The sequence below is a fragment of the Crotalus tigris genome, unplaced genomic scaffold (assembly GCF_016545835.1).
Source record: "Crotalus tigris isolate CLP2741 ecotype Arizona unplaced genomic scaffold, ASM1654583v1 scf7180000018925.3142382, whole genome shotgun sequence".
NCBI classification, from domain to species: domain Eukaryota; kingdom Metazoa; phylum Chordata; class Lepidosauria; order Squamata; family Viperidae; genus Crotalus; species Crotalus tigris.
Window position 1 is genome coordinate 1,871,792 of NW_024097278.1, and position 26,974 is coordinate 1,898,765.

General features: G+C 43.6%; 1 protein-coding gene across 3 annotated transcripts in view; it reads left to right on the forward strand.

The window, feature by feature from the left end:
• Positions 1–1,353: 1,353 nt before the first annotated feature.
• The window catches only part of ELAPOR2 (endosome-lysosome associated apoptosis and autophagy regulator family member 2), a 106,375-nt gene continuing 80,754 nt past the window's right edge, over positions 1,354–26,974 (forward strand). For all 3 annotated transcript variants that reach the window (XM_039357535.1, XM_039357538.1, XM_039357534.1), the window contains exon 1: positions 1,354–1,697. In XM_039357535.1, the coding sequence (XP_039213469.1) occupies positions 1,584–1,697 (114 nt within the window). In that variant the 5' untranslated portion in view covers positions 1,354–1,583. The remainder of the gene's footprint in view (positions 1,698–26,974) is intronic.

Below are 26,974 nucleotides of genomic sequence, written 5' to 3' on the forward strand. Positions count from 1 at the left end.
AAACTAACAACTACGTTCGCATAACTAGGTTGGGTTGGGACTCTGCAGACAAGCCACACAGCAAGCTGAACTTGATTAGTGTTAATCTTGGTTTGTTGTCTTGAGGCAGGAGGCTAATCTCTCCTGGGCGCAGCATGTGTTGTCAACCTAGCCATTCCCAGCCCAGACCTCAATTAGAACTGATGATGTTTCGTAGTTGGGTCATGAAATGTCTACAAGAAAACCAGCACCAACGGCCCCTTATTTTAACCCTGAGTTACAAATACATGTAGTCCTCGAGTTACAACAGTTCACTTAGTGACTAAGTTACAACACCACTGAAAAAAGTGACTTACGACCGTTTTTCACACTTAACGACCGTTGCAGCATCTTGGCAAGAGACTCGTATTTACAACAGTTGCAGTGTCCCGGGATGATATGACCCCCTTTTGCAACCTTTTGACAAGCACAATCAATGGGGGGAGCCAGATTTGCTTAACAACCACATTACTAACAACTGAAGTGATTCACTTAGCGCAGTGGTTCTCAACCTGTGGGTCGGGACCCCATTTGGAGTCGAACGACCATTTCACGGGGGTCGCCAAACAACGCAGTCTGCCATTTTTTCCCCCTTTTCCTTAGCTGTGCTACTCCCTTTTATTCTATTGACTTTTGAAAGCCAATAGAATAGACTCTCTTGAATAGAGTCTAATTCTATTGGCTTTCAAAAGCCAATAGGAATTGTCCAGGCTGTCTCTGCCCTGCTGAGCCCGCCAAAAGTCCCATTCTGCAAACGGTGCTGCACCAGCTGAGTAGTCCTTGCCTTACGACCGGTTGAGTAGTCCTCGTCTTATGACCGGTTGGGGGTCGCGGCATTAAAAAGGTTGAGAACCAGTGACTTAGCGCTTGTAAAATGGAGCAAAACTCACTTCACAAATGCCTCGTTTAGCAACAGAAACTTTGGGCTCCATTGAGGGGGGCAGGTCGTACGTCCGTACGAATCGTCAAATAAAATCGTCCTAGGCTTCGGGGGTTTATTATTATTCGGGGTTCCCAGTACAGGGAGTCTTCGACTTACGACCACAAGAAAAATCAACGCTGCATCCCTTGATGGGTACCAGCCTCCTCTGAGCCTTTGAATAGAATAGAATAGAGCTGGAAGGGACCTTAGAGGTCTTCTAGTCCAGTTCAGGGCATCGGAGAGAATGGAGCCTCTACCCCCCCACCCCGCGTCCGGCGCATCCCCCCCCCCAGCTGTCACAACCGGGGCCAGATCCTGGAGAGCACCTAGCCTCCCCACCACTCGCGCCTGCGCACTGTCAGGGTCTCCTCTCTCCCACCCTCCCTCCCTCCCCCGGCGGCCCCGCCCTCCCGGCTCCTCAGCCGCCCAGCAGCTGGCAAGCGAGCGGGTGGTGAGCGATTCTCGCCCGGCCGGGAGGGCAGCGGACGGAGCGGGAACCCGTTCCAGGCCCGGGACGCGGCGGAGAGGAGCCGGGCGCTTGCAAGCAAGATTGAAGCAACCTCCGGAGCAGCAGCGGCGGCCGGGCGAAGCTCCGCCGGGGGCGCGGGGAGAGCGGAGCCGGGGACCCTGCCTGCCCTGGGCGATGATCCGGCTGCGGGACGCGCTGTGCTGGCTGGGCGGCTGGGCGCTCCTGCTGGGCTGCCCGGCCGATGCCGTGGCCGCTTCCGCCAGCCTGCAGCTGCCGCCCTGCCGAGAGGTGAGAAAGCCAAGCGCGATCGCGGCGCCTGCCAGCCTCCCTGCGGGGTCCTCGCCCTCCCTGGGGGTGCAAAGAGGTCCCGGGGTGAGCCAAACGGGTCTCCTCCCTTCCCCTCCCGGGCGGGGGGCTCCGATACCTTTCCGCCGTGGGGGAAAGCCTCGGGGTTCCTCGACTTCCCCGGAAAGCGGCAGTGGAGCTCCATACATCACGGGGAGAGGGTTTTTCTCCTCTTCCAGCTTCCACCGGCTTTATCTCGGTGGTTATCCCTGGAAAGGAGACCACCAGGAAACCCGATCAATGTAACTTACACGGGGCGCTTGGAAACACAGTTCGGGCTAAGGCGAGGGCGCTTGGCGCTTCTGATTTCTTGCTGAGAAAGCTGCCTGCGCGGTGTGTGTGTGTGTGTGTGTGTGTGTGGACAGTTCCTTGGGATGGATTACTTGAAGCTGGAGAGAAGAGATATTCCCAAAGGACTGGATAGTGGGTGGGGGGTCTGCTTGTCTTTTCTGGCCACAACCACAGCCACAACAATCTCCTGGCACGCAAAGGACTAACAAAGGTGTTAGGGCATTAGCTGTCAAGCACAGAAATTAGATGGTGATCTTCTTGGCTTAGATGTGATGCACATCTGGGAGAAAAGCACCTGTTAAATTTGTCAGGAACAAGATCGGCTAGTATTCAGAGTTGGTTCTAGAAAAGGCCCTTTTGTCAAGTTCGCACGGTAATCGAATTCTTCTTCCTTTTATTAAATACCTCTACCTGCACAGCAACAGTTGTTAAGTCAGTTACTGAGTTCATCTGCAGTTTGTTGAATCCGAAACTGAGAGCCCGCTTTCTTACAAACCAAGTTAACCCTAACCATCCCTAGCAGGTTTTTTTTTTTTTTGCATGTTTGATTCCTGATCTCTTTCTTAGTTGTGGAAATGCGACTTTTGTGACTCAGAAGTGCAAATGGTAGTCTGAAGGTGCCATCCTGTTGAGCGAAAAAGACTTTTCCAAAATGTCTCCCTTGAAAAGCTAGTTTGGGATTGCATCGGAGAATTGAAAGGGTTTCCCATTCATATTCAGAAGAGCATTGAAATGCACACAGAGATGGGCTGTCAGAACTAAATATGAGCCCAGGAAGGGTAGACTCTGGAGATGACAAGGAAATATTGGAGTCTTCTCCAAGAAATTCTTTGCCCTGTGATGCAATAAAAATATGGCTTAGAAAAGTTTGATTCCTATTTGTTTCATGTCTGCGTAGCCTTCTTACCAAAATTAAGGGAATGGATTTGCCTTCGTGGGGTTTATTTTTTTCTTCTCAGTCTTGGGTTTGATGATCCTGTCCTGCTTAGTTCCTCATGCCAGGACCAAACAGGATTTGGTTCCTGCCCCTTGTATTGGGATGCATTGACCTTGCTCTCAGCTGATCTAGAGTCCGATGGAGTCGAGAACATAACTGAAAGAGGGAAATGTTTTGTCTGGCTTTAGAAAATCCAAGGAAGCAAATCAAATATCCTCTTCTCATTTTCTGTCCTGCTGCTTTTTATCATTATCTTATGGTTAATTATTGTAACTATGATTTATGATCTATGACCTATCACTTTGTTGTTGTATGCGTGTACGCTGAGAGCTTATGCACCGGAGGCAAATTCCTTGTGTGTCCACTGTCCAACAACACTTGGGCAATAAAGTATTCTATTCTATTCTATTCTATTCTATTCTATTCTATTCTATTCTATTCTATTCTATTCTATTCCATTCCATTCCATTCCATTCCATTCCATTCCATATTCTATTCTATTCTATTCTATTCTATTCTATTCTATTCTATTCTATTCTATTCTATTCTGCACGCTAGTCTATTCTGCATTCTATTCTATATTCTATTCTATTCTATTCTGTTCTGTTCTGTTCTACTCTACTCTGCATTCTATTTTATTTTATTCTGCATTCTATTCTACTCTATTCTAGTCTATTCTGCATTCTATTCTATATTCTATTCTGTTCTGTTATACTCTACACTGCATTCTATTTTATTCTATTCTATTCTATTCTGTTCTGTTCTGTTCTGCATTCTATTCTACTCTAGTCTATTCTTCATTCTATTCTATATTCTATTCTATTCTGTTCTGTTCTACTCTATTCTGCATTCTATTCTGTTCTGTTCTATTCTGCATTCTATTCTACTCTAGTCTATTCTGCATTCTATTCTATATTTTATTCTGTTCTTTTCTACTCTACTCTGCATTCTATTCTATTCTGTTCTATTCTATTCTGCATTCTATTCTACTCTAGTCTATTCTGCATTCTATTCTATATTTTATTCTGTTCTGTTCTGTTCTACTCTACTCTGCGTTCTATATTATTCTATTCTATTCTATTCTATTCTATTCTATTCTATTCTATTCTATTCTATTCTATTCTATTCTATTCTAGTCACTTGCAAGTGCTTTTTGTGCATGAAAGAAAAAGTCTTTCACAGTCAGGTTGAATTAACATTATTTGCTCTGTAACTACAACACAGTGCCAGCTCTTGCTTGCTGTATCTTGTGAAATAGTCTGCTGTCAGATGTGGCTATGCTGCATGATCCAAGATGAGCATCTGCCGTGATCCTTAATTGAGCAGCTACAGGTTGCAATCTCCCTTCTGCAAGAGAGTTCTCCAACCTGATTTCTTCAGAGGTGCTGGGATCACAACTCCCCAAATTCAAATTTTGTTGTCTCAGTCCTCCTTCAGGGTGAGGTTGCCTTGAATTGTTGCAAATTATTCAGCGGCAGCTGCTCCAGGAAGCTGGCCACCTGAGCATCTTGGCGTTTTTGCTCATGAGCTTCAGCCATTGTGGATCTAGGCTGGTTATTTTTATTAGCTGGATGAAGTGAGGAAGGGAGAAAGTTCTGCTCCCAGAACCTGCTTGGTTTGTCACTTCTGATCCTCTTCTAGCATACTGTCGGTGTGTGTTACTCCCACAAAACATCTGGCTTAGACCTTCAACTTTGGGTTGGGGTTGAAACTGGTTTGATCTCTGGTTTATTGCTCTTGTCTTGACGAGTTGAGGACCACATGATAAAACAGCAAGAGTCAGGATAAGGAACTGTTATGGCGTCAGTAAAGAAAAAAGCTAAGGCTAATCAATTTGAAAGTTATATTTGAATAAATTAACCATGATTAATATCCTTGTCTCCCCTGTGCAGCTCGGGATTTTCTGTTGTGTAGCAGCGTCTCTGTCAGTGGCCTCATTTGCTGACTATAACGGATCTTGAAATAAAACAAAGGTCCATTTGATTTAGCATCTTCGTGGAAAAGCAGAAGGAAATTCTAGACCAGGGGTAGGCAACCTTGGCTCTTTTATAACTCGTGGACTTCAGCTCCCAGAATTTCTGAGCCAGCATGGCTCAGCTTGGAAACCTCTCCCTTTTCCCTCAGCGTGGCTGGCTCAGGAATTCTGGGAGTTGAAGTCCACGAGTCATAAAAGAGCCCAGGTTGCCTATCCCTGTATAAACCCATCTGGCTGGATTGGGAAGTGGATCAGCCTTGTGAAAGAGGGCACTTGGCAGTCCTCAACGTATGACCACACAATTGAGCCCAACATTTATGTTTTAAGCGAGACAATTGTTAAATGAGTTTCATCTTCTTTTACGACCTTTCTTGCTACAGTCGTTAAGTGAATCACAGCAGTTGTTAAGTTAATAACCCAGTTGTTATGTGAATCTGGCTTCCCCCCATTGCCTTTGCTTGTCAAAAGGTCGCAAAAGGGGATCAACGTGACCCCGGGACACTGCAACCGTTGTAAATGTGAGTCAGTTGCCAAGTATCTGAATTTTGATCACGTGACCACAGGGAGACTGCAATGATCATAGGTGTGAAAAGACAGTCATAAGTCACTTTTTTCAGTGTCATCGTAATTTCGAATGGTCACTAAATGAACTGTTGTAAGTCGAGGACTAGCTGAACTGCCTAGGAAGCAATGTGGCTATGCCCATAAAGGCAACTGGTGTCAAGGTTGATTTGAAGGTGTTTTTACCTTTTGGTCATAACAAGTGGCAGCACTTAGCTTTAAGGTTAATTAATTCATTAGTTTAATTTTTTGCCCACTTTTAGTTCTTTATAAGTAACGCAAAGCAGCGAGCATACCTAATACTTCCTCCTCTTCCTCAGCTTTTCTCCTCAGAAGAACAGTCCTGTGTGGTGGGTTGGGCCGAGAAACAGTGACCGCTCTAAAGTCACCCAGCTGCTTTCATGTCTAAGGGAGGGACTAGAACTCACAGCCTCCTGGTGATTGGCCCAGAGTTGCCCAGCCGGCTTTCATGGCTGAGGCAGGACTAGAACTCACAGTCTCCTGGTGATTGGCCCAACATCACCCAAGGGGCTTTCATGGCTGAGGTGGAACTAGAACTCACAACCTCCTGATGATTGGCTCAATGTCGTCCCAGTTGCTTTCATGGCTGAGGCAGACCTAGAACTCACTGTCTCTCGGTGATTGGCCCAAAGTCACTCATGGCTGAGGCAGAACTAGAACCAGTGGTGGGATTCAGCCAGTTCGCACCACTTCGGCAGAACCGGTAGCTAATTTTTTGTTGCCTAGGCCCAGAACGGACTTCCGAAAGTGGCATCCACAGAAGAGAACCGGTTGTTCACATATTTGAATCCCACCACCACTGACTAGAACTCACTGTCTTCTGGTGATTGGCCCAAAGTCACCCAGCAGGCTTTCATCCTAAGGCAGGACCAACTCGTCGACGTCTTGTGATGGGATGGTGCAATGAGTTGTTGGTCTATCTCCTGTCCTGCCCAAGAGACAACTGTGAAGGAGGCTTAATCAGGATTGATGGCCTGAAAACCCCTTTCCAGTTGTAAGGTTTGGCTTAAAGACTCCTGAGCATATTCAGGACGTTATTAAGTGTCTGTTTTTAGGATGCTTTGTCTTTTGTGGGACGTAATCTTTGGGATTTCACCTTTAGGGGGGCTGGCATGGCTTCATTTCTCTTTTACATTTTGGAGAGAAAACAGGACACTCTTACTTCACAAACAAACAAGCCTCTTGTTTATATGGAAGAAGAAGAAGCAACATACTTTGCCGTTAATTTTGACATGCTGAGTTATTCCGTTGCATCTTTGCCTTCTATCATAATTCCATTATGGTATTTTGCTTAGAAGACTGAGGTTTTAAAAATCTAGCCTCTGGACTTATCTTTCTGCTGCTACATACTCTTTCATATTTTTTTTTTTTGAGAATGATATTTACTTATTTATTTTTAAGCAGCTGGAAGGCCACCAAGCTGCAAAACCTGAACCATTTTACTTTTATTTCCCAAGACATCTCCAGCTACTGTGAAGGTATCAGGAACATGCTTAAAAACTAAAAATGGTAGGCTCAGCCAGAACTGTCCCTATCCAGGAACCCCCCCCCCCAGCAAGAATATGGAAAGGAAGACAGCAAAGATTGCTAGGGACTGGGCTGGAGACTTTAAGCTATGATGATGATGATGATGATAGATTTGATAGCAGTTAGTCTAATAGTAGGCTGTTTTCTTTCCTGTTTATGTTGCCTGATTTGTTTGGTCAGCTTTTTCACTTCCTTGTGTGTTTCTCTCTCTTTCTGTGAGCATTTCCTATTGGCTGCGAGTAAAATAATATTTTCCTGAGCTTTGCAGTGGGCCTGAGTTAGGATTCCAAGCCTGTTTCTGCCTTTTGCATTGTTTTTTTTTTTCCAGATTATTTACTCCCTTCTCTTTTAAGCTCAGCCAGGGCATAAATGTGCTGTGGCAGCTTTTTTTTCCTTCTGCTGCATCCCTGTGCATCATCTCGGCTCCATCCCCTGAGTCAGACAGGCTGAAGTCATCCTGACCGCAATAGGATTCAAGTAACATTACCCCCCCCCCCAGTGAGATGCTTTGAATCTGCAAGGCTTTGTCACCCAGGTCTCTGGAGGAAACTTAGGAATCGGCCTGCATCTCAGTGATATTATCTACACAACAAATCACTGCTGCCTGTTCTTTTTTTTTTTATTAAGAAGTTTTATAAAAATTACAATATAACCCACCCCAAACCCCCCTCTCTCCCTCCCCAACTTCCCAGAGCTGAGTACAGGGTTGCAAATATGATAATCATAATCTAACTAACATTAACCAACTATATAAATAACCAAGTCCATAATGCACTTTAACTCCCCTTTAACATAAATATAAACAAATTAAAAACAAACATAATAATAATGAAAACATAAACAAATTAATATCCTAATTATTAAACAATACAATCTCAAAATTGTTAAACAATACTAGTACTAAAAATAATAATAATATCATAATAATACTCTAAAATTCACTCATAAGCTAAATGAAACTTTTCAGTCCCATATTTATTCTGAATATAATTTATCCATCTTCTCCAAACCGAAATATATCTTTCTTGTGAGTGATCCTTCAAGTAAGCAGAAATCTTAGCCATTTCTGCTAAATTTGACACTTTAAGCGTCCATTCTTCTATAGTAGGCAAGCAATCCTTCTTCCAATATTGCCCTACTAGTAACCTTGCAGCTGTTATCAAATTCAACATCAAATTAATTTCTTTAACATCACAATCTATAATAACACCCAATAAAAATAATTGTGGGGTAAACTTTATCTTTCTCTTGAAAATCTGTTGAATGTTCCACCAAATCTTAATCCAAAAGGCTTTTATATTTCTACAAGTCCACCATATATGAAAATAAGTGGCTGCCTGATCTTTAACTGGTGTTCCCAAAGATGCTTTTTCACGAGGCAACTGGACTTTCTTGTTAACAAGAAAGCACCTTTGGGATAACTATGACTTGGATGACTGAGAATCTCCACAGACATTTAACTGGTGTTGGCTTGTGCAGGCCTTGAGTTCTACCCAAAACCCTGGGATGTCGTACAGGTAGTCCTCGACTTACGACCACAATTGCGCCTCAAGTTCCTGTCATTAAGTGAGACATTTGTTAAGTGAATTTTGCCCCGTTTTATGCCCTAATCCGGTTGTTGAGTGAATCAGACTTCCCCATTAACTTTGCAAGCCAGAAGGTCGCAAAAGAGGATCAACATGACCCAGGGACACTGCAACGGTCATAAATATGAGTCAGTTGCCAAGTGTCTGAATGTTGATCACATGACGTGGGGATGCTGTAATGGTCATAAGTGTGGAAAACGATCATAAGTCACTTTTTTCGGTGCCGTAACTTTGAACAGGCACTGAATGAATTATTGTAAGTCGAAGATAAACTGTAATGTCTCGGCGTAGTCCATGTGTGGATCCAAGCTGGGTGGCGTTTTGCAATTGACAGATGGCAATTTTGTCAACGCACAGATTTTCTAAGCATTGTCCAAGATTTTTTGGAATACTACTCCGTGTGCCCTAAACTGCAGAGTCAATTTAAAAAATAGTTAGGATGGTAGCCACGGAGCTGCTGTTGAAATTGGGATGGTTTTTAAATCACAACTCAAATCCAGCAGACTGAAGGTGACTGTGTTTGGACCTCTGCTGGTCCTGGCTGATGTGGAGGATGGGTGGAGAGGTCAGCCCTTGTCTCTGGTAGGTTACCAAGGCTTGGTTATAGGAAGGGGAATTTTCAGAAGTCCTGAAGAAGGCTTCTGAAGAAACCTTGTTCTCTTCAGACCAACTCTCTTCCTCCAACTTGGAAGAAGGGCAGGATCTTAGAAGAAGCAAATTAACTACTTGGCTGGCTGGGGAATTCTGGGAATTGAAGTCCACTCATCTTCAACCTGACCAGGTTAAAAAACACTGCATTAGACCAGGGGTCTTCAAACTTGGCCCTTTTATGACTTGTGGACTTCAGCTCCCAAAATTCCTCAGCCAGCCAAGTAGTTAATTCTGGGAGTTGAAGTCCACAAGTCATAAAAGGGCCAAGTTTGAAGACCCCTGCATTAGATAACACCCCTGAGTCAGCTGCACTACATCTTCCTCTTCAGAGGTTAGATTGTTGACTAGGCCGCATTCTCAGTACAAGGCCTAACAACACCATTAAACAGGGCTGCCCTCTCCTCGTACTTAACCAGGTCAGTTGAATTCTTAGCTGCTGCATTTATGCAAAATGCTATGCTTAGTTTGTTTAAGTAGTACAGAGTTTGAGTAGTACAGAGTGTTGGGCAAGCTCACTTCTCTGGGGTATGTTTCAGGATATTGTGTGAATCCAGAGAATGGGGTTACCTCAGAAATTAGGCTAAGCACCGTTCTGTGCATTTGTAGCACTTATTTGTTTAATGCAAAGGCAACAGCCTTTTCTATCTCATTTTAATGATCCCATATTGCTTTCTGTCAAGGATATCATTCCTTTTGTCCAGTTCAGTCACTTAATTGCTTGATACAGATCCCTAATATTGTAATTCTTTTTTTATGGGGGTGAATAATAAAATGCCTGCTCGTGACAATGGGGATTCATGTAGAAGCTGGCTTATTATGCTGTAGACAATGAGCCGTCAGTAGGACGAACTGAATGAAATCAGAAAAGCAACGCATTTGTTTAAAAAAGAAAACTAAAGAACATTTTTGAGCCTTCATCCACCTGAACTACCTCCATGCATTTTAGCATAATTTGCACTTTGGTATTTATTCCCCAGTAGAAATATTTGGGAATAAGATATAGACAGGTATTAATACAGGAGAGTATTTGTAGCTCAGGGTTGAAATGAACGGTCCTTGGTGCTCTCTGAGGTTGGTTGTTTTCTTGCAGATGTTTCATGACCCAACTAGGGAACATCATCAGTGCTAGAAGGGGGGAGGAGGCGGCAGAGGAGGAGGAGGACTGTGGGGTCCTTGGTGCTCTCTGAGCTTGGTGTTTTCTTGCAGACGTTTCATGACCCAACTAGGGAACATCATCAGTGCTAGAAGGGGGAGGAGGCGGTGGAGGCAGAGGAGGAGGAGGACTGTGGGGTCTTTGGTGCTCTCTGAGCTTGGTTGTTTTCTTGCAGACGTTTCATGACCCAACTAGGTAACATCACCAGTGTTAGAAGGGAGCTGGGTTTGCTCTGTTTACATAAAATGTAACCCCCTCCCTTCTAGCACTGATGATGTTACCTAGTTGGGTATATAATGACTGCAAGAAAACAACCAATTTGAGAGCGCCACGGATCTCTCACAGATAGCTATATTGACCAATCTTTTTTTCAGTCTTCAGCATTTTAAAATACCTGACCTTCAATTCCCCGAATAACCCAGCCAGCATTGCAAAATCTGAGAAAGTTTACCCAGGCTTTACTTTGACTGGCAGTATGAACACAGACCTTCAAAGAATGTAGCTTTTTCTAAAAGGCAATTGGACTTTCTTGGTTTTTTTTCCCCTTTGAAAATGTTTCGCTTCTCATCTAAGAACTCTCTTCAATTCTGAAACTTCTGAAGAACTGAAGAAGCTTCTTGGATGAGAAGCAAAACATTTTCAAGGAACACCCCCCCCCCCCCAGAAAGTCCAGTTGCCTTTTGGAAAAAGCACCTTTGGGACAACCATGACCTGGATGAGTGAGAATCTCTATAGACTTTCAAAAATGGAGTAGAAAAACGGAAATAAGGAAAAATCTGGACAGATGCAGGGTTGGAAGAAAAGTCTTCATCATGGTTCAGTCCAAGCCTGGGATAAACAACATGGCGACTGCTTTAGAAAGAAAGTTGCAGTTTATTGAAGAGGAGAGCCAGGCAGAAAGATGGCCCTGGCAGAAAAGAGAGTGAACACATGTAGGGAGTGGGGTTTTATACCCTCTGGAGCCTTTCGTTTGTGGAGTTGTTCCTATGGCATGAACTTTGACCTGAGTCTGAGTGTGCCTTTCTAGTATTCTAATGGTGATGAGTTAATCTTATTATGTCCAAAGGTCATATCCTGCTTCCCTGGGGCTGGGGCTAATAGAGTTTGGGTGAGGTATGCAAATGTTAGGTGTCTTTGTCTTCTTAATCTCCTAGCTCCAACCTTCCTGACGGTTTACATCTGCATTTGTACAGAGCTGGTTTCCGTTTGGGGAAGAGAGACCTGGGGCTATTAAGAAAATTGGGCATGCTTTCCTGCCTCTATAAGATCCTTAGAAGAAATATATTTTTCTGCCCTTTTAATATTTCCTTCTCTGGGGGGCTGATTTCCCACAGTAGAAAGTTCCACCCCATAATTTAGTAAAGGGTTAGGCGGTGTGAAAAGGCTGAAGGCAGAACTTGCAAAACTTTGGGCTCACCGATTGAGAAGGATATTATCCAAGACCGTAACCCAGAGGTCGCTTTCCTCTTTTGCTGAACAGCAAACAGAAAAGACCAATTAGGAGGAGTAATTCAGGATGGTGTCTCGGCCCATTACAGCCACAATGAAAAACTAATTACCGTGAGCCTGAATTAGCCCAGATTGGTTTCCAAAGTGCAAACGGATGCCGGTTACCAAATGATCAGAAACAAGTGCCTCTTTCTTTGTGTCTCTCTCGGTGCTCGGCTTTGCCAGAAAAAGGAACAGCTCAGGCAAACACCTATTTCAGCAGAATCCCATGGCTGGTTTTGTGTGTCTGTGGAAGTGTTCAAGCTCTGTTCTTTCAGGGGATCGAAGGGCCAAGTTCGAGAACTGGAAGCCTGGAGAGAATTTTAGAGCGTCCATCCGGAAGGCATAAAGATGTTCAGAGGTATCAAGGGGGGGGGGGAATCTTTTAAATCTCCTAGCTGCCGTTACCTCTGTTGCGGGAGTTGAGCCCATTTATTTTCCTCTGCTGCCTTTTGCTGTTAGAAGCCCACCCCTCCCCCAGCCCTCTTTTGGCTGAAGGGAACGTGGTGGAGAAAAAGGGAGAATATCCCTGGGAAGAGAAAGGGAGTTAATTATCCATGCCACCATAAGTAAATGAGACATTTTACAATACTTATTGAAATGGTGTCAGTTTTTGCCTTGAAGTTAGTAGTTGCTGAATTGTTTGGGCAGGCGGGGAATGTGTGTGTGTTGTGTGTGGGTGTCTGTGTGTGGGTGTCTGTGTGTGTGTGAGAGAGAGGAGATAGATGATAGATGATAGATAGACACAGTAAATAGATGACAGACAGCTAAATAAAGAGAGGGAGATAGATAGATACTGTAGATAAATGATAGGTAGACAGACAGACAGACAGATGATAGATAGATAGATAGATAGATAGATAGATAGATAGATAGATAGAAGATGAAAGATAGATAGACAGATGGTAGTGATAGATAGATAGATAGATAGATAGATAGATAGATAGATAGACAAATAGATAGACATACAGATGGTAGAGATAGATAGGTAGATAGACAGACAGACAGATGATAGAGATGGATAGAAAGATAGAAAGATAAAAAGATAGATAGATAGATAGATAGGTAGACAGACAGACAATAGATATAGATAGATAGATGATAGAGATAGATAGATAGATAGATAGATAGATAGATAGATAGAGAGAGAGAGAGAGACAGAGAGAGACAGAGACAGAGACAGAGACAGACAGACAGACATTTAATGAATTTTATACAGAGTCTTTCTGGTCCAAAAACTAGTGCGTGTTTACACAGAACCAGGGAGTGTTTACCCATTGGAAATGCTTTGCTCCTTTGCTTGCTGGAGCTGGTAAAGTACTCAGAGGCCTGGCAAGGATTACCATCTGTCTGCTTTGTAGGCTGGCTTGGCATGGGTGGGGGAAACCCTGGCACTGCGGCATAGGTAAGGATTAAACCAGCATTTGCGTAAGTGTAGAGAAAGATGCAGATTATCAATTGCTGTTGTACTAAGAAAGTCAAAGTCTCTAATCAAACTTGTGAGTTGTTTCATTTGTTCTAAGAATAGCGTGTTATACTGGCTTGTAACATGCCTGTGCATCCAGACCTTGTTTCTAATCACCCTCAAGGTTCTCCTATTTCCCTAGCTTTCTGCCCTTCGCCTTGATTTAATACAAATTGCTTTGCTCTTGCTTTTCCTCAAGTTATTCAGATTGGCTCCAAAATTATATAAGCTATCCTTTTTTTAAACTCCTTTTCTGAATTGTAAGGCAAACGCAGAAGATTCCTGAGATTAAAATGATGAGTATCTGTTCAAGATCATAGGATGACCCCTGGCTGGCTTTGTTCTGCTTTGAGCTGCACGTAAGCAGTTCATGATGTGTTCCATAGTTGGCTCCTGGCTATGTCTCTACTGTTGTTGCTGAGCAATTCCAGCTTCTGATACCAGTAATACAATCAATTTAATTTCTGTGTACTGTGTTGGGTGATGTCTATGAAGAATGAGTTGGCAGTAATTGGATTGGCAAAACCTATTACGTCCTTCTCCTCTTCACTTCTGTTCCCCAAGGCATACAAACTCTGTTTTCCTCCATAATATTTCCATCTTTGGCATTCCAGTTTCCAACCATAAGCAGCATATCTTGCTTGCATTATTTGTCTTCTTAAGCTGAACCTGATCATAACCCTCATCCGCTTCTTCTCCATCAGTGGTGGGACCATAAATGGTCATACGAATGGTCAACCCTAAAGTGGGCTGCATTTTGCCATATTTTGGATTAGGAGGTGAAAAGACGCTTCAGAGCCGATGGCTTTGTAGCATGTGTCTACCAAGATGTCAACCAAACACACTTTTTCCCCCAGGATCATGTGTGACTGCACAGGAAGAAACACCATTGCCTCGTGCAGTTGAAGATGCGTGTGGCAAAGCTCCAGCGTCCAAAGTGCTCTACATCCTTACAAATGGTTCCTATTCCCATAGCATCGGGGACTTGGTCAAGGGATAAGTGGAGAATTCTCAAGTGAACACCACAATCTAGGCCAGTGGTGGCGAACCAATGGCACATGTGCCAGAGACGGCACTCTCTGTGGGCACGCACACCATTGCCCCAGCCTTGCCTCCCACCATGGCCCCCTCCTCACCAGCAGTCCTCCCGGAGGAGAGTCGCCCCCGGGCACGACCCACGCGGAGTAGCGCAGTCATGGAGACAAGACTCTGTCCTCGTGCTCAGTTGTGTGCAAATGATGCTGCGGGGCGCGGGCGGAGGCCGTGGCCGCTATGACGCTGCTGGGCCGCCTGGACGATCTGTGGCAGGCCGTGGAGGTGGTGGGTGGCCCTGCGGGCAGGCAAGGTGGCAGGGCAAGGCGGTTTTGGGGCACTCGGTGTCTAAAAGGTTTGCCATCACTGATCTAGACCCAAGGTCCCAAAGATGCTTTTTCAGGAGGCAACTGGACTTTCATGTTTTTCTTTGAAGATCTCATTCAGCTCTGACTGGGAATGGGAGGATGAGAAGTGAAACGTCTTCAAAGAAAAACAAGAAAGTTCAGCTTCTTCCTGAAAAGGCACATTTGGGACAACCATGACCTGGATGACTGAGAATCGCCGTAGACATCTAGACCCAAGAGTTTCTACACTTTTCCAGAGCCCAGAGGTTGTGCCCTGCAGTTGAAGGAAGATCCATCCATAACCAGGGCAATGTCTAACTAGGTCAGCTCTTTGTACAAAAAATAGCTGTTACCTCTCTTTTTCCAAGCAAGATCAAAACAATCCCATTTTTACCCAAGTTCTTGTTCTCTTATCTCATGTTCCATCTGTCTCTCTGAATGGCTTCAGTCTAGGACAGGGGTAGGCAACCTTGGCTCTTTTATGACTTGTGGACTTCAACTCCCAGAATTCCTGAGCCAGCCATGCTGAGGGGAAAGGGAGAGGTTTCCAAGCTGAGCCACGCTGGCTCAGGAATTCTGGGAGTTGAAGTTTACGAGTCAGAAAGCGATCTAGGCCTAGGCCAGGGGTAGGCAACCTTGGCTCTTTTATGACTTGTGGACTTCAACTCCCAGAATTCCTGAGCCAGCCATGCTGAGGGGAAAGGGAGAGGTTTCCAAGCTGAGCCATGTTGCCTTAGGAATTCTGGGAGTTGAAGTCCGCGAGTCATAAAAGAGCCTAAGCCTAGGCCAGAGGTAGACAACCTTGGCTCTTTTATGACTGGTGGACTTCAACTCCCAGAATTCCTGAGCCAGCCATGCTGAGGGGAAAGGGAGAGGTTTCCAAGCTGAGCCATGTTGCCTTAGGAATTCTGGGAGTTGAAGTCCGCGAGTCATAAAAGAGCCTAAGCCTAGGCCAAAGGTAGACAACCTTGGCTCTTTTATGACTGGTGGACTTCAACTCCCAGAATTCCTGAGCCAGCCATGCTGAGGGGAAAGGGAGAGGTTTCCAAGCTGAGCCATGTTGCCTTAGGAATTCTGGGAGTTGAAGTCCGCGAGTCATAAAAGAGCCTAAGCCTAGGCCAGAGGTAGACAACCTTGGCTCTTTTATGACTGGTGGACTTCAACTCCCAGAATTCCTGAGCCAGCCATGCTGAGGGGAAAGGGAGAGGTTTCCAAGCTGAGCCATGTTGCCTTAGGAATTCTGGGAGTTGAAGTCCACCAGTCATAAAAGGGCCAAGTTGCCTATCCCTGGTCTAGGAAATCTACCCTGGACTTACTGGGCTTCCAAGAAAGAACGTCAATAGACTTCCAGATGTGGTGGGTCCTTTCAGGAAGTCCTTGACTTGTAACAGTTCATTTAATAACCATTCAAAGTACAACAGCTCTGAAAAAAAGTGACTTATGATAGTTTTTCACACTTATGACCGTTGCAGCATCCCTCTGGTCACGTGATCAAAATTTGGACGCTTGGGAACGGACTCATGTTTATGACGGTTGCAGTGTCGGGGGGGCATGTGATCCCCTTTTGTGACTATTTGACCAGAAAAATCAATGGGGAAGCCAGATTCACTTAACAACCAAGTTACTAACTTAACAAATGCAATGATTCACTTAACAACTGTGGCGAGAAAGGCTGTAAAATGGGGCAAACTCGCTGAACAAAGCAACATAACTTTTGGTCTCCATTGTGGTCGTAAGTTGAGGACTACCTGCATATCTGATCTATTTCCATTGACTTCTTATCTTAAAAGTCTAGTTTGTCTGTTCAGCGGATATATTTCATAAGGCAGGTATCACTGTTTGTTTATTTTTACTTATTGACATTTTTATACCACTCATCTGCAATGCTCGGTATGCTAACATCTGCATCATGCAATATTAATAACCTGGGAGAAGTGAATTGCATCAGTGGAAACAGTGAACTCATTATTACTATGGACAAAAGGACACTATTGTTGTGTGGAACTATTGCTAGGGAGGGCGGGTATCCACGGGGAATCAAAAGAGGCTGGATCTTGATTGTGTAGTCACATCCTGACTTTGTGACTCCTTCCATGGATGTTCCTGGCTCCATCGGGTTTCAAGTCACCCCTTTTGTTTTTAATCTTAGAGCCTTTGTGATGTTCCTTTTTAATTGCAGCCCTGAGAATGAGATTATAACCCCAATCCTTTCTGGTTTATTGTTAAAACATGGAACATAGAATCCTAGGACTGAAAGGGACCTTGGAGGTCTTCTAGTCCAACCCCCTGCTCAAGACAGAAGACCTTATTGTTGTTGTTATTTGCGAAGTTGTGTCCGACCCATCGCGACCCCATGGACAACGTTCCTCCAGGCCTTCCTGTCCTCTACCATCTTCTGGAGTCCATTTAAGTTCACGCCTACTGCTTCAGTGTCTCCATCCAGCAACCTCGTTCTCTGTCGTCCCCTTCTTCTATTGCCCTCAATCTTCCCCAGCATTAGACCCTTCTCCAATGAGTCCTTCCTTCTCATTAGGTGGCCAAAGTATTTGAGTTTCAACTTCAGGATCTGGCCTTCTAAAGAGCAGTCGGGGTTGATCTCTTCTAGGACTGACCGGTTTGAACGCCTTGCAGTTCAAGGGCCTCGCAGGAGTCTTCTCCAGCACCATAGTTCAAAGGCCTCCATTCTTTGTATATATAATAAGGTCTTTATAAGATCTTATACCACCCCATCAAATGGCTGTCCAGTCTCTCCTGGAAAATCTCCAGTGATGGAGCACCCACAACTCCGAGAGGCAAGTTGTAACCAAGGCATAATCATTGCTTAGCTTTTAACTGGAAATAGTAATAGTAATAGTAGTAAAGTTGGAAGGGACCTTGGAGGTCATCTAGTCCAACCCCCTGCTCGGGCAGGAAACCCTACGCTATTTCGGACAAATGGCTGTCCAGTCTCTTCTTAAAAACTTCCAGTGTTGGAGCATTTACTGCTTCTGGAGGCAAGCTGTTCCACTGATTAATTGTTCTCACTGTCAGGAAGTTTCTCCTTAGTTCTAGGTTGCTTCTCTCCTTGATTAGTTTCCACCCGTTGCTTCTTGTCCTGCCTTCAGGTGCTTTGGAAAATAGCTTAATTCCCTCTTCTTTATGGCAGCCCCTGAGATATTGGAATACTGCTATCATGTCCCCCCTTGTCCTTCTCTTCGTTAAACTAGACATACCCAATTCTAGCAACCGTTCCTTATATGTTTTAGCCTCCAGTCCCCTAATCATCTTTGTTGCTCTTCTCTGTACTCTTTCTAGAGTCTCAACATCTTTTTTACATCGTGGTGACCAAAACTGGATGCAGTATTCCAAGTGTGGCCTTACCAAGGCATTGAAGAGTGGTATTAATACTTCACGTGATCTTGATTCTATCCCTCTGTTAATGCAGCCTAGCACTGTGTTGGCCTTTTTGGCAGCTGCAGCACACTGCTGGCTCATATTTAAGTGATTGTCTACTAGGACTCCGAGGTCCCTCTCACAGTTACTACTATTGAGCATGGTGCCACCTATGCTGTACTTGTGCATTTGGTTTTTCTTGCCTAAATGTAGAACCTTGCTTTTTTCACCATTGAATTTCATTTTGTTAGTTAGTGCCCAGTGTTCAAGTCTGTCCAGATCCTTCTGTATCTGAAGCCTGTCTTCTGGAGTGTTGGCTATTCCTGCCAGCTTGGTGTCATCTGCAAATTTGATGAGTTCCCCATCTATCCCTTCATCCAAATCGTTGATGAAGATGTTGAAGAGTACTGGGCCCAGAACAGAGCCCTGGGGCACCCCACTACACACTTCCCTCCATATAGATGCAGTTCCATTGAGGACCACTCGCTGAGTACGGCCGGTCAGCCAGCTACGGATCCATCTGGTGGTGGTTCTGTCTACCCCACATTTTTCTATCTTGTCAAGTAGTAGGTTGTGATCTACTTTATCAAATGCCTTACTGAAGTCCAAGTAAATTATGTCCACAGCATTCCTCTGATCCACTAATTTTGTCACTTGGTCAAAGAATGCAATAAGATTTGTCTGGCATGATCTATTTTTGACAAACCCATGTTGGCTTTTAGTAATGACTTTGTTTGCCTCTAGGTGTTCGTTGATTCGTTGTTTGATTATCTTTTCCAGCTATGCAGTATAGTGAATTTCTTTAGATGGCCTCAGTGACAATTCTTGGCATTGGTCCAGGCTCTCTTCAGCTCACCAAGGTTCCTTGATGGCGATGTCCAATTAGGAAAACTTTCCCTGGAGACAGGCAGTTTTGCAAACACAATTACAACTGATTTGCTTTGCATTTTGCCTAATTGCAATTGATCTATTGGCCCTGCTGTCGTTTTTGGTTTTGGAAGTAGGACAGTCTTTAGAATACAGTTAACATTTTTTCAGCATGTTAGCGTTTTAGAGACCTCGGTTGCAAAACCAAATGAAAAACAACAACAACACACAATTGTGTTTTGTATTATTTTTAGTTAAACCTTTGGTTCTCTGTTTAATGTAACAGTAAACAAGATTTATAAATTGATTATGGAACAAGTGGGAGATGAGTGAAGAGCCACATTCTGATTTTGTATAGATTAGAGCAGGGGTCTTCAAACTTGGCCCTTTTATTACTTGTGGATTTCAACTCCCAGAATTCCTCAGCCAGGCACACATGCCTGGCTGAGGAATTCTGGGAGTTGAAGTCCACAAATCATAAAACGGCCAAGTTTGAAGACCCCTGGATTAGAGCATAAATTTCATTTAAATCAGTGGTTCTCAACCTTTTTAATGACACGACCCCCAACCGGTCGTAAGTCGAGGACTACTCAACCGGTCGTAAGTCAAGGACTACGCAACTGGTGCAGCACCGTTTGCAGAATGGGACTTTTGGCGGGCTCAGCAGGGCAGAGACAGCCTGGACAATTCCTATTGGCTTTTGAAAGCCAATAGAATTAGACTCTATTCAAGAGAGTTTATTCTATTGGCTTTCAAAAGCCAATAGAATAAAAGGGAGTAGCACAGCTAAGGGAAAGGGGGAAAAAATGGCGGACTGCGTTGTTTGGCGACCCCCATGAAATGGTCATTCGACCCCAAATGGGGTCCTGACCCACAGGTTGAGAACCACTAATTTAAGTAAATGTTCGATGCTGAAATCAGACTAACAGAAATCAAAAGTATTTTGAGATCTGAATTCTAACATTTTCAGGAATTGCTGTTGTGCTGGTGACTTTGAAGGACATAAATAAAAACATGGTGATTTTTTTTTCTTTTTAACAAAGCCTTTCCTTGTATGAAACTCATTTAATTTTTATATCTGCTTTTTTTCACCTTAAAGATAATGGCCGCAGTAAAGAAAGTTTTCTTTTTAAAAAGCTGTTGTGTATTAACAGAAAGTTACTTTCAAGAAAGGCTATTTACAAATCCCCTGAGAATGTTTTATGCTTTCTACCATTACAGAATTGCCAATATTTTGCATATATTATCATAAAAGGCTCATTTTTTCTTAAAGCCAAGTTTCCTGTTTTTGAATTCGAGACGCTGGTGATTTTTAAAAAGTGAAATTGCCGATCATAGTTATTAGCAAAGATTCTAACCGTTAACATTTTATTTTAAAATAGAATAACATTTTATGTTGTTCTGGGCAGCAGCTTTTCTTCAGTTCTTCAGAAGCTGCAACATTTGCTGGCTTCCATTTCTGCTGATACTGCAAGGGGCAAGACAAAGACATCCTCCTCCCCCCCCCCGCCTCCGATCTGAGGTGGCCTTCCTTTGATGCTCAGAAGATAATGCAGAGTTGGATTTATTTTTTTTGCAAATTGCCTGCACATTATTTTTAATAATAGCCAATAATCCTCTAGGTCAGGGGTAGGCAACCTTGGCTCTTTCATGACTGGTGGACTTCAACTCCCAGAATTCCTCAGCCATCATGGCTCAGCTTGGAAACCTCTCCCTTTTCCCTCAGCATGGCTGGCTCAGGAATTCTGGAAGTTGAAGTCCACGAGTCATAAAAGAGCCAAGGTTGCCTACCTCTGGCCTAGGCCTAGGCCGCTTTATGACTTGTGGACTTCAACTCCCAGAATTCCTGAGCCATCATGGCTCAGCTTGGAAACCTCTCCCTTTCCCCTCAGCATGGCTGGCTCAGGCATTCTGGGAGCTGAAGTCCACAAGTCATAAAAGAGCCAAGGTTGCCTACCCCTGTCCTAAGTCCTCCTGTTCTAAGCAGTGGGCCTCCTAGGCTAGGGGTAGGCCACCTTGGCTCTTTTATGACTCGTGGACACCAATTCCCAGAATTCCTGAGCCAGCATGGCTCAGCTTGGAAACCTCTCCCTTTCCCCTCAGCATGGCTGGCTCAGGAATTCTGGGAGTTGAAGTCCACGAGTCATAAAAGAGCCAAGGTTGCCTACCCCTGCTCTAGGGAGATTCATTGATTGGAATAAGTAGATTTGATGCCCTAAGGTTGAATTGTGGCTTGATCACATAGAATAGAGGAAGTACAGGAGCTTGGCTAGAAGTGTTAGCAAGGAAGAGACAAGAAGCCATGGATAAAAACTCATCAAAGGAAGATCCAACCTAGAACTAAGGAGAAATTTCCTGACACTGAGAACAAGTTAATCAGTGAAACAGCTTTTCTCCAGAAGATGTGGTTGCTCCATCACTGGAGGTTGTCAAGAAGAGATTGGACAATCGTTTATCCAGAGTGGTCTCCTGCTTGAGCCGGGGGTTGGACTAGAAGACCTCCAAGGTCCCTTCCAACTCTGTCATTCCGTTATTCTGTCATTCCGTTGTAATTCAGAGGGATATCTAAACAGGTTAAATCATGGCAACTGGATTAAAGTTTATTAAAACAGACATTCCGTTACTCATCTGAGTAACTTGTTCAGTCAAAATGAAATTTTTAGGGTTAGGAAGAGAGTCAGAGAGTCGTTGGCATGTACTAACTCTTGCCATACCGATTGCAGGGGTTTCTGCCCAAAATGAAATGCAATATGTAAATGAAGACATAATCATCCAGGCCAAAAGTATCTAAAAAGGTTGAATTATGGCAGCTGGACCCAAGTGTATTAAAACTGAGATGTTTTGTTACTCGTCTAAGTAATTCAGTGGTTCTCAACCTTTTTAATGCCGCGACCCCCAACCAGTCGTAAGTCAAGGACTACTCAACCGGTTGTAAGTCGAGGACTACTCAACTGGTGCAGCACCGCTTTCAGAATAGGACTTTTGGCGGGCTCAGCAGGGCAGAGACAGCCTGGACAGTTCCTATTGGCTTTCGAAAGCCAATAGAATTAGACTCTATTCAAGAGAGTCTATTCTGTTGGCTTTCAAAAGCCAATAGAATAAAAGGGAGTAGCACAGCTAAGGAAAAGGGGGGGAAAAATGGCGGACTGCGTTGTTTGGTGACCCCCGTTAAATGGTCGTTCGACCCCAAATGGGGTCCTGACCCACAGGTTGAGAACCACTGAAGTAATTTCTTAGTAATTTCAGATGGACTTCGTTAAGAGGGATGGAGGACCCTTGTGATCACAATTGGGCCCAGGATTTCTGTTGCTAAGCAAGACAGTTAAGTGAGGTGTGCCCAATTTTATGACCTTTTTTGCCGCAGCCGTTAAGCAAATCACATGGTTGTTAAGCAAAGATGGGTTCCCTAATAACTCTGCTTGTTGGAAGCTTCCTGAGAAAATCACAAAGAATGATCATGTGACTTTGGGAGGCTACAACTGTTGTAAATACATGCCAAGTGCTCGGATTTTGATCATGTGACCATAGGGATGCTGTGACCGTCATAAGTGCGAAGACAGATCATAAATCACTTTTTTTTAGTGCTATCGTACTTTGGAACAGTCACTAAACAGATACTTGTGTCTCAAGAAGTACCTTTATGTTCCTGTGGGGACTGAAAAAAAAAGTTTTTTCCACTTAAAAACTGGGTTTTGTGCCTAGTTCCCTTAGACAAAGAGCAGCATCTGTGCCCCTATTTGTTATTAATGAGAAATCGGTTTTACTTAATTATCAGCGTCAAAGGGAAACAATCCCTTTAGTTAAGGGCCATCTCCTTTCCAATTATCTCAATGGGATAACGAGATCTCTGCATTTGGTTAACGTGGTCTCATTATGGGTGGGTTACATTACAGATGGCTAACCTGATAGCACGGAAGAAGCTTCTCTGAAAAAGAGAGATGTCTGAAAAATGACTGTCCCCACGCTGCTACAGACAGTGGCTCAGCGTGAAGGATTTTGATTAAATCCGACTTGATTCACAGCCCAGTTAAGTTGGCATAAATATATGCTACTTGGAGCACATAAAGGAGAATATAATGCTTAAGAAATACAGCTCTGGGTTAATTTTAAAAAGGCAGATGAATAGTGTCTATTTAATGTAAAGAAAAGACTCACAAGGTAATCTGGTATATTTAATGCGTCTTGTCTCCAAAAAAGTCATGGATTTCTACATTTCGTTTCCAGTCTAGAGAGATTAGTAGTCTTTCAAGATGGGGCAATGAGGGCAACCGTTTCTTAGTTTTCAAGTTAATTTACATTTCTTGATAATTTTATTCCTGTCACCCACGACATTTCTCCTTTCTTTCTTCTCTCCCTTTTTACAAACTCAACTTCTGCTGTTAACAGAAGTAACAGGCACGAAACTTCGATGCGGGCCTCGAAAGAAAAATTTTAGTCTCAAAATGGCTGCTTCTGCCACAGTAATTAGGATTTGATTTCTGCAAAGTGATCTTTGTATTAAGCAAGAGATTTTAGAGACATTTGTTCAGTCATTCCCTCCAAGTTATAGTCCTGTGTTTTACGGAACAAGTCTGGAATTAAACGGCAGGGGAAAGACTTTACAGAACATTGTAACAAGTAGAAGATGCCAAAATACAGTTAGCCATCTGTTAAAAAAATCACGGGAGAAATGCAACAAGCTTCTGGTGAGAAAGATTGTAAATCTCATGGTATAAAGTTAGATTATCCCGATTTATATATGTACAGTATATCCAAGGACAACATAAATAAATCCTTATAAAACCTTAGTAAGGCCACATCTGGAATACTGCATCCAGTTTTGGTTACTACATTATATAAAAGAAGTTCAGACTTTGGGAAAAGTGCAGAGAAGAGCAACTAAGGTGATTAAAGACTAAAACATATGAAGAACAGTTGCAGGAATTGGGTTTGGCTAGTCTAGAGAAAAGAAGGACTGGGGGGACATAATAGCAGTCTTCCAATATTTGAGGGGCGGCCACAAAGAAGAGGGGGTCAACCTATTCTCAAAAGCACCCGAAGGCAAGACAAGAACTAATGGATGGAAACTAATCAAGGAGAGAAGCTACCTAGAAAGAAGGAGAAACTTCCTGACAGTGAGGACAATTAACCAGTGCAACAGAAGTTGCCTTCAGAAGTTGTGGGTGCTTTATCACTGGAGGCTTTTAAGGAGAGACTGGACAGTCACTTGTTTGAAATGGCATAGGGTCTCCTGCTTGTGCAGGGGGTTGGACTAGAAGACCTCCAAGGTCCCTTCCAGCTTTATTCTAATTGCTTGATTGAACATTTGGCTCTGAGATATACAAAGAAATGTGTTTGTATCCAACACGTAGCTGCTTTACGCTCAAATCGTTGCTTTCAGCATATTGAAATCAAACGCATAGTTTAATGAACCTTATCAAGGATTTTCCTTCTCGATTAGGGTGAATGTTTGGAAAGCATGTTTGGGTCTTTTGTGGGAATTGAAAAAAAAACGTAATGAGATTATACACTGCCTGCCATTGTTTGGAACGTGGCTCAAGATCCACGTTGGAATTCCAGCAATGAAGTTTTATTCAAAATAAAGCATTTGCAAAGGCTTGGTGGACTGAAACACACACAGGAGTTCAGCCACACCTTAAAGACCTGTTTGACACATTTTTATATCCTACCTCCGACACAGATTCCCCGCTTCCCTATTGCACTCAATGCCCCTTCCCTAATCATCTGATAAACTATCCGGGCCGCCTAAAACCACTGTCCTTCCCATGTTCCAGGAAGCCCCTTTGCCCATAATCCTATCTTTCACCATCGTTAGCACAGTTCATCTCCTATAGTTATTTCGATATTTCCTCTGCTTGCAATTTCAATTAGCTAGCAACTTCTGCTTTTCTTATTGTCTGTAATTTACTTGACTGATTTTATGACTTTCAGATGACTTCTTCTATCGACCTTCATTAGAAATTTCTGAATAATACTTTATTCCTTTCACCATGGTCGTTGGGGTGGAAAGTATTTGGGATTTAAAAATCGGTTGCAGGAAATCAACGAAGGAAATCACTGCAGCTCAAGGAAGCTGATAAAATTTCTGAGCCCAGAGTAGAATATAGACCAGGGGTAGGCAACCTTGGCTCTTTTATGACTCGTGGACTTCAACTCCCAGAATTCCTGAGCCAGCATGGCTCAGCTTGGAAACCTCTCCCTTTCCCCTCAGCATGGCTGGCTCAGGAATTCTGGGAGTTGAAGTCCACCAGTCATAAAAAAGCCAAAGTTGCCTACCTCTGGCCTAGGCCTAGGCCGCTTTATGACTCGTGGACTTCAACTCCCAGAATTCCTGAGCCAGCATGGGAGAACTATGGCCCTTTCATGACTCATGGACTTCAACTCCCAGAATTCCTGAGCCAGCATGGCTCAGCTTGGAAACCTCTCCCTTTCCCCTCAGCATGGCTGTCTTAGGAATTCTGGGAGATGAAGTCCATGAGTCATAAAAGAGCCAAGGTTGCCTACCCCTGGTATAGATGATGCTTAGGCATCCCGACTCTCTTCTGGTCTGACCGAAATAGCCTTGCTTTGTCTGATTGCTACTCAAACTCATATCACAAGTATCAGAGGCAAAAAACTGCTTTGGGTCCGTAAAATGGGACCCCTGTTGACCACCTTGAACTAGATGAAAGTTTGGGCTGGATGGTGGTGCAGAAATAGACAGCAGGTGGAGTTGAGATGTAGAGTGTGCAGTGGATTCAGTTTGCGAAGGTGGAGGATGTAGGAATGTGATTCCAGGTGGTTCTTGATTTATGACCATTTATGACTGAAGTTACAAGCAAGTTACAAGATTCACAACAAGAAATTTAGGACCAGATTTCGAAGTTAAGATGGTTGCACGCATCCCTGCGGTCATGTGATCCCACTTCGAGTGCTGGGCAACTGGCTTATCTTTATGACTGTTTCCGGTGCCCCACAGTCATGTGACTATGATTTTTGACATTCTTTTTGCCAGTTTATTTAATTTTTATCTACATATCCTATTTAGAAACTGGCCATATCCCTCACAGAGTGACTCTAGGCCCCGGCCTTTAGTTCTGGTTTCTGGCAAATGGCATTGTATCATTGGATATAATGGATTGACTTAATAACCACTGCATAAAATGTAGTAAAGTTGGGTCTGGTCTCATGGTGGTCTGCTTAATGATCTCAATGGCTTAGGACCATAATTCTGGGTTCAGTTACGCTCATAAGTCGAGGACTGCCTGTGTAATTTTATTTGCAACACTTTGAAGCAGCCATGTCATATAATAATAATAATAATAATAATAATAATAATAATAATAATAACCATCAAACATCCACATCTGCCTATCCCAGGTCCTGGGTAAGGACTCGATAGGTAGACAAAATGCCAAATCCAGTCTGAACATCTGGCTGACTGTGTGATGATCCATAATAATAATAGTAATAGGCTCCTTGGGTGCAATCCCAAAACAACTGGAGCACCACTTGAACACCACTGGCATTGACAAACTGATGAAGCAAAGCTGTCTTCCCACTTGGTGAAAGCATCTGCACAGTGTTTAGGAAATGGGTCATTATTGTTTTCTTCCGGGATGTGATTGGTTTGGGCTTCCTGGTCTAGCCTTGAATTCCAAAATTGTCCCTCTTCTAAATCCTTCTGACATCAGTCATGGTGGGTTGAGGTGATCATCCATTGAGGCCTGTCATTCAACCTGTAACTCTAATTCATGATAGCAAGTTAATGAATCAAAGTCAAGAGTTCTTTTTTTTACTTTAATGTCCCTGTATTCTTCAAGCTGACAGTGAAGAACAAAGCAGGCAGATACAGAAAAATGACACATCAAAGTGAATTTTAAAACCACAAAGAACATCATAAGGAAAAAAAAAACCTTTAGACAACTCATTTTTCTTTTCTCTTCCATTGTCCGTAGATACTAATCA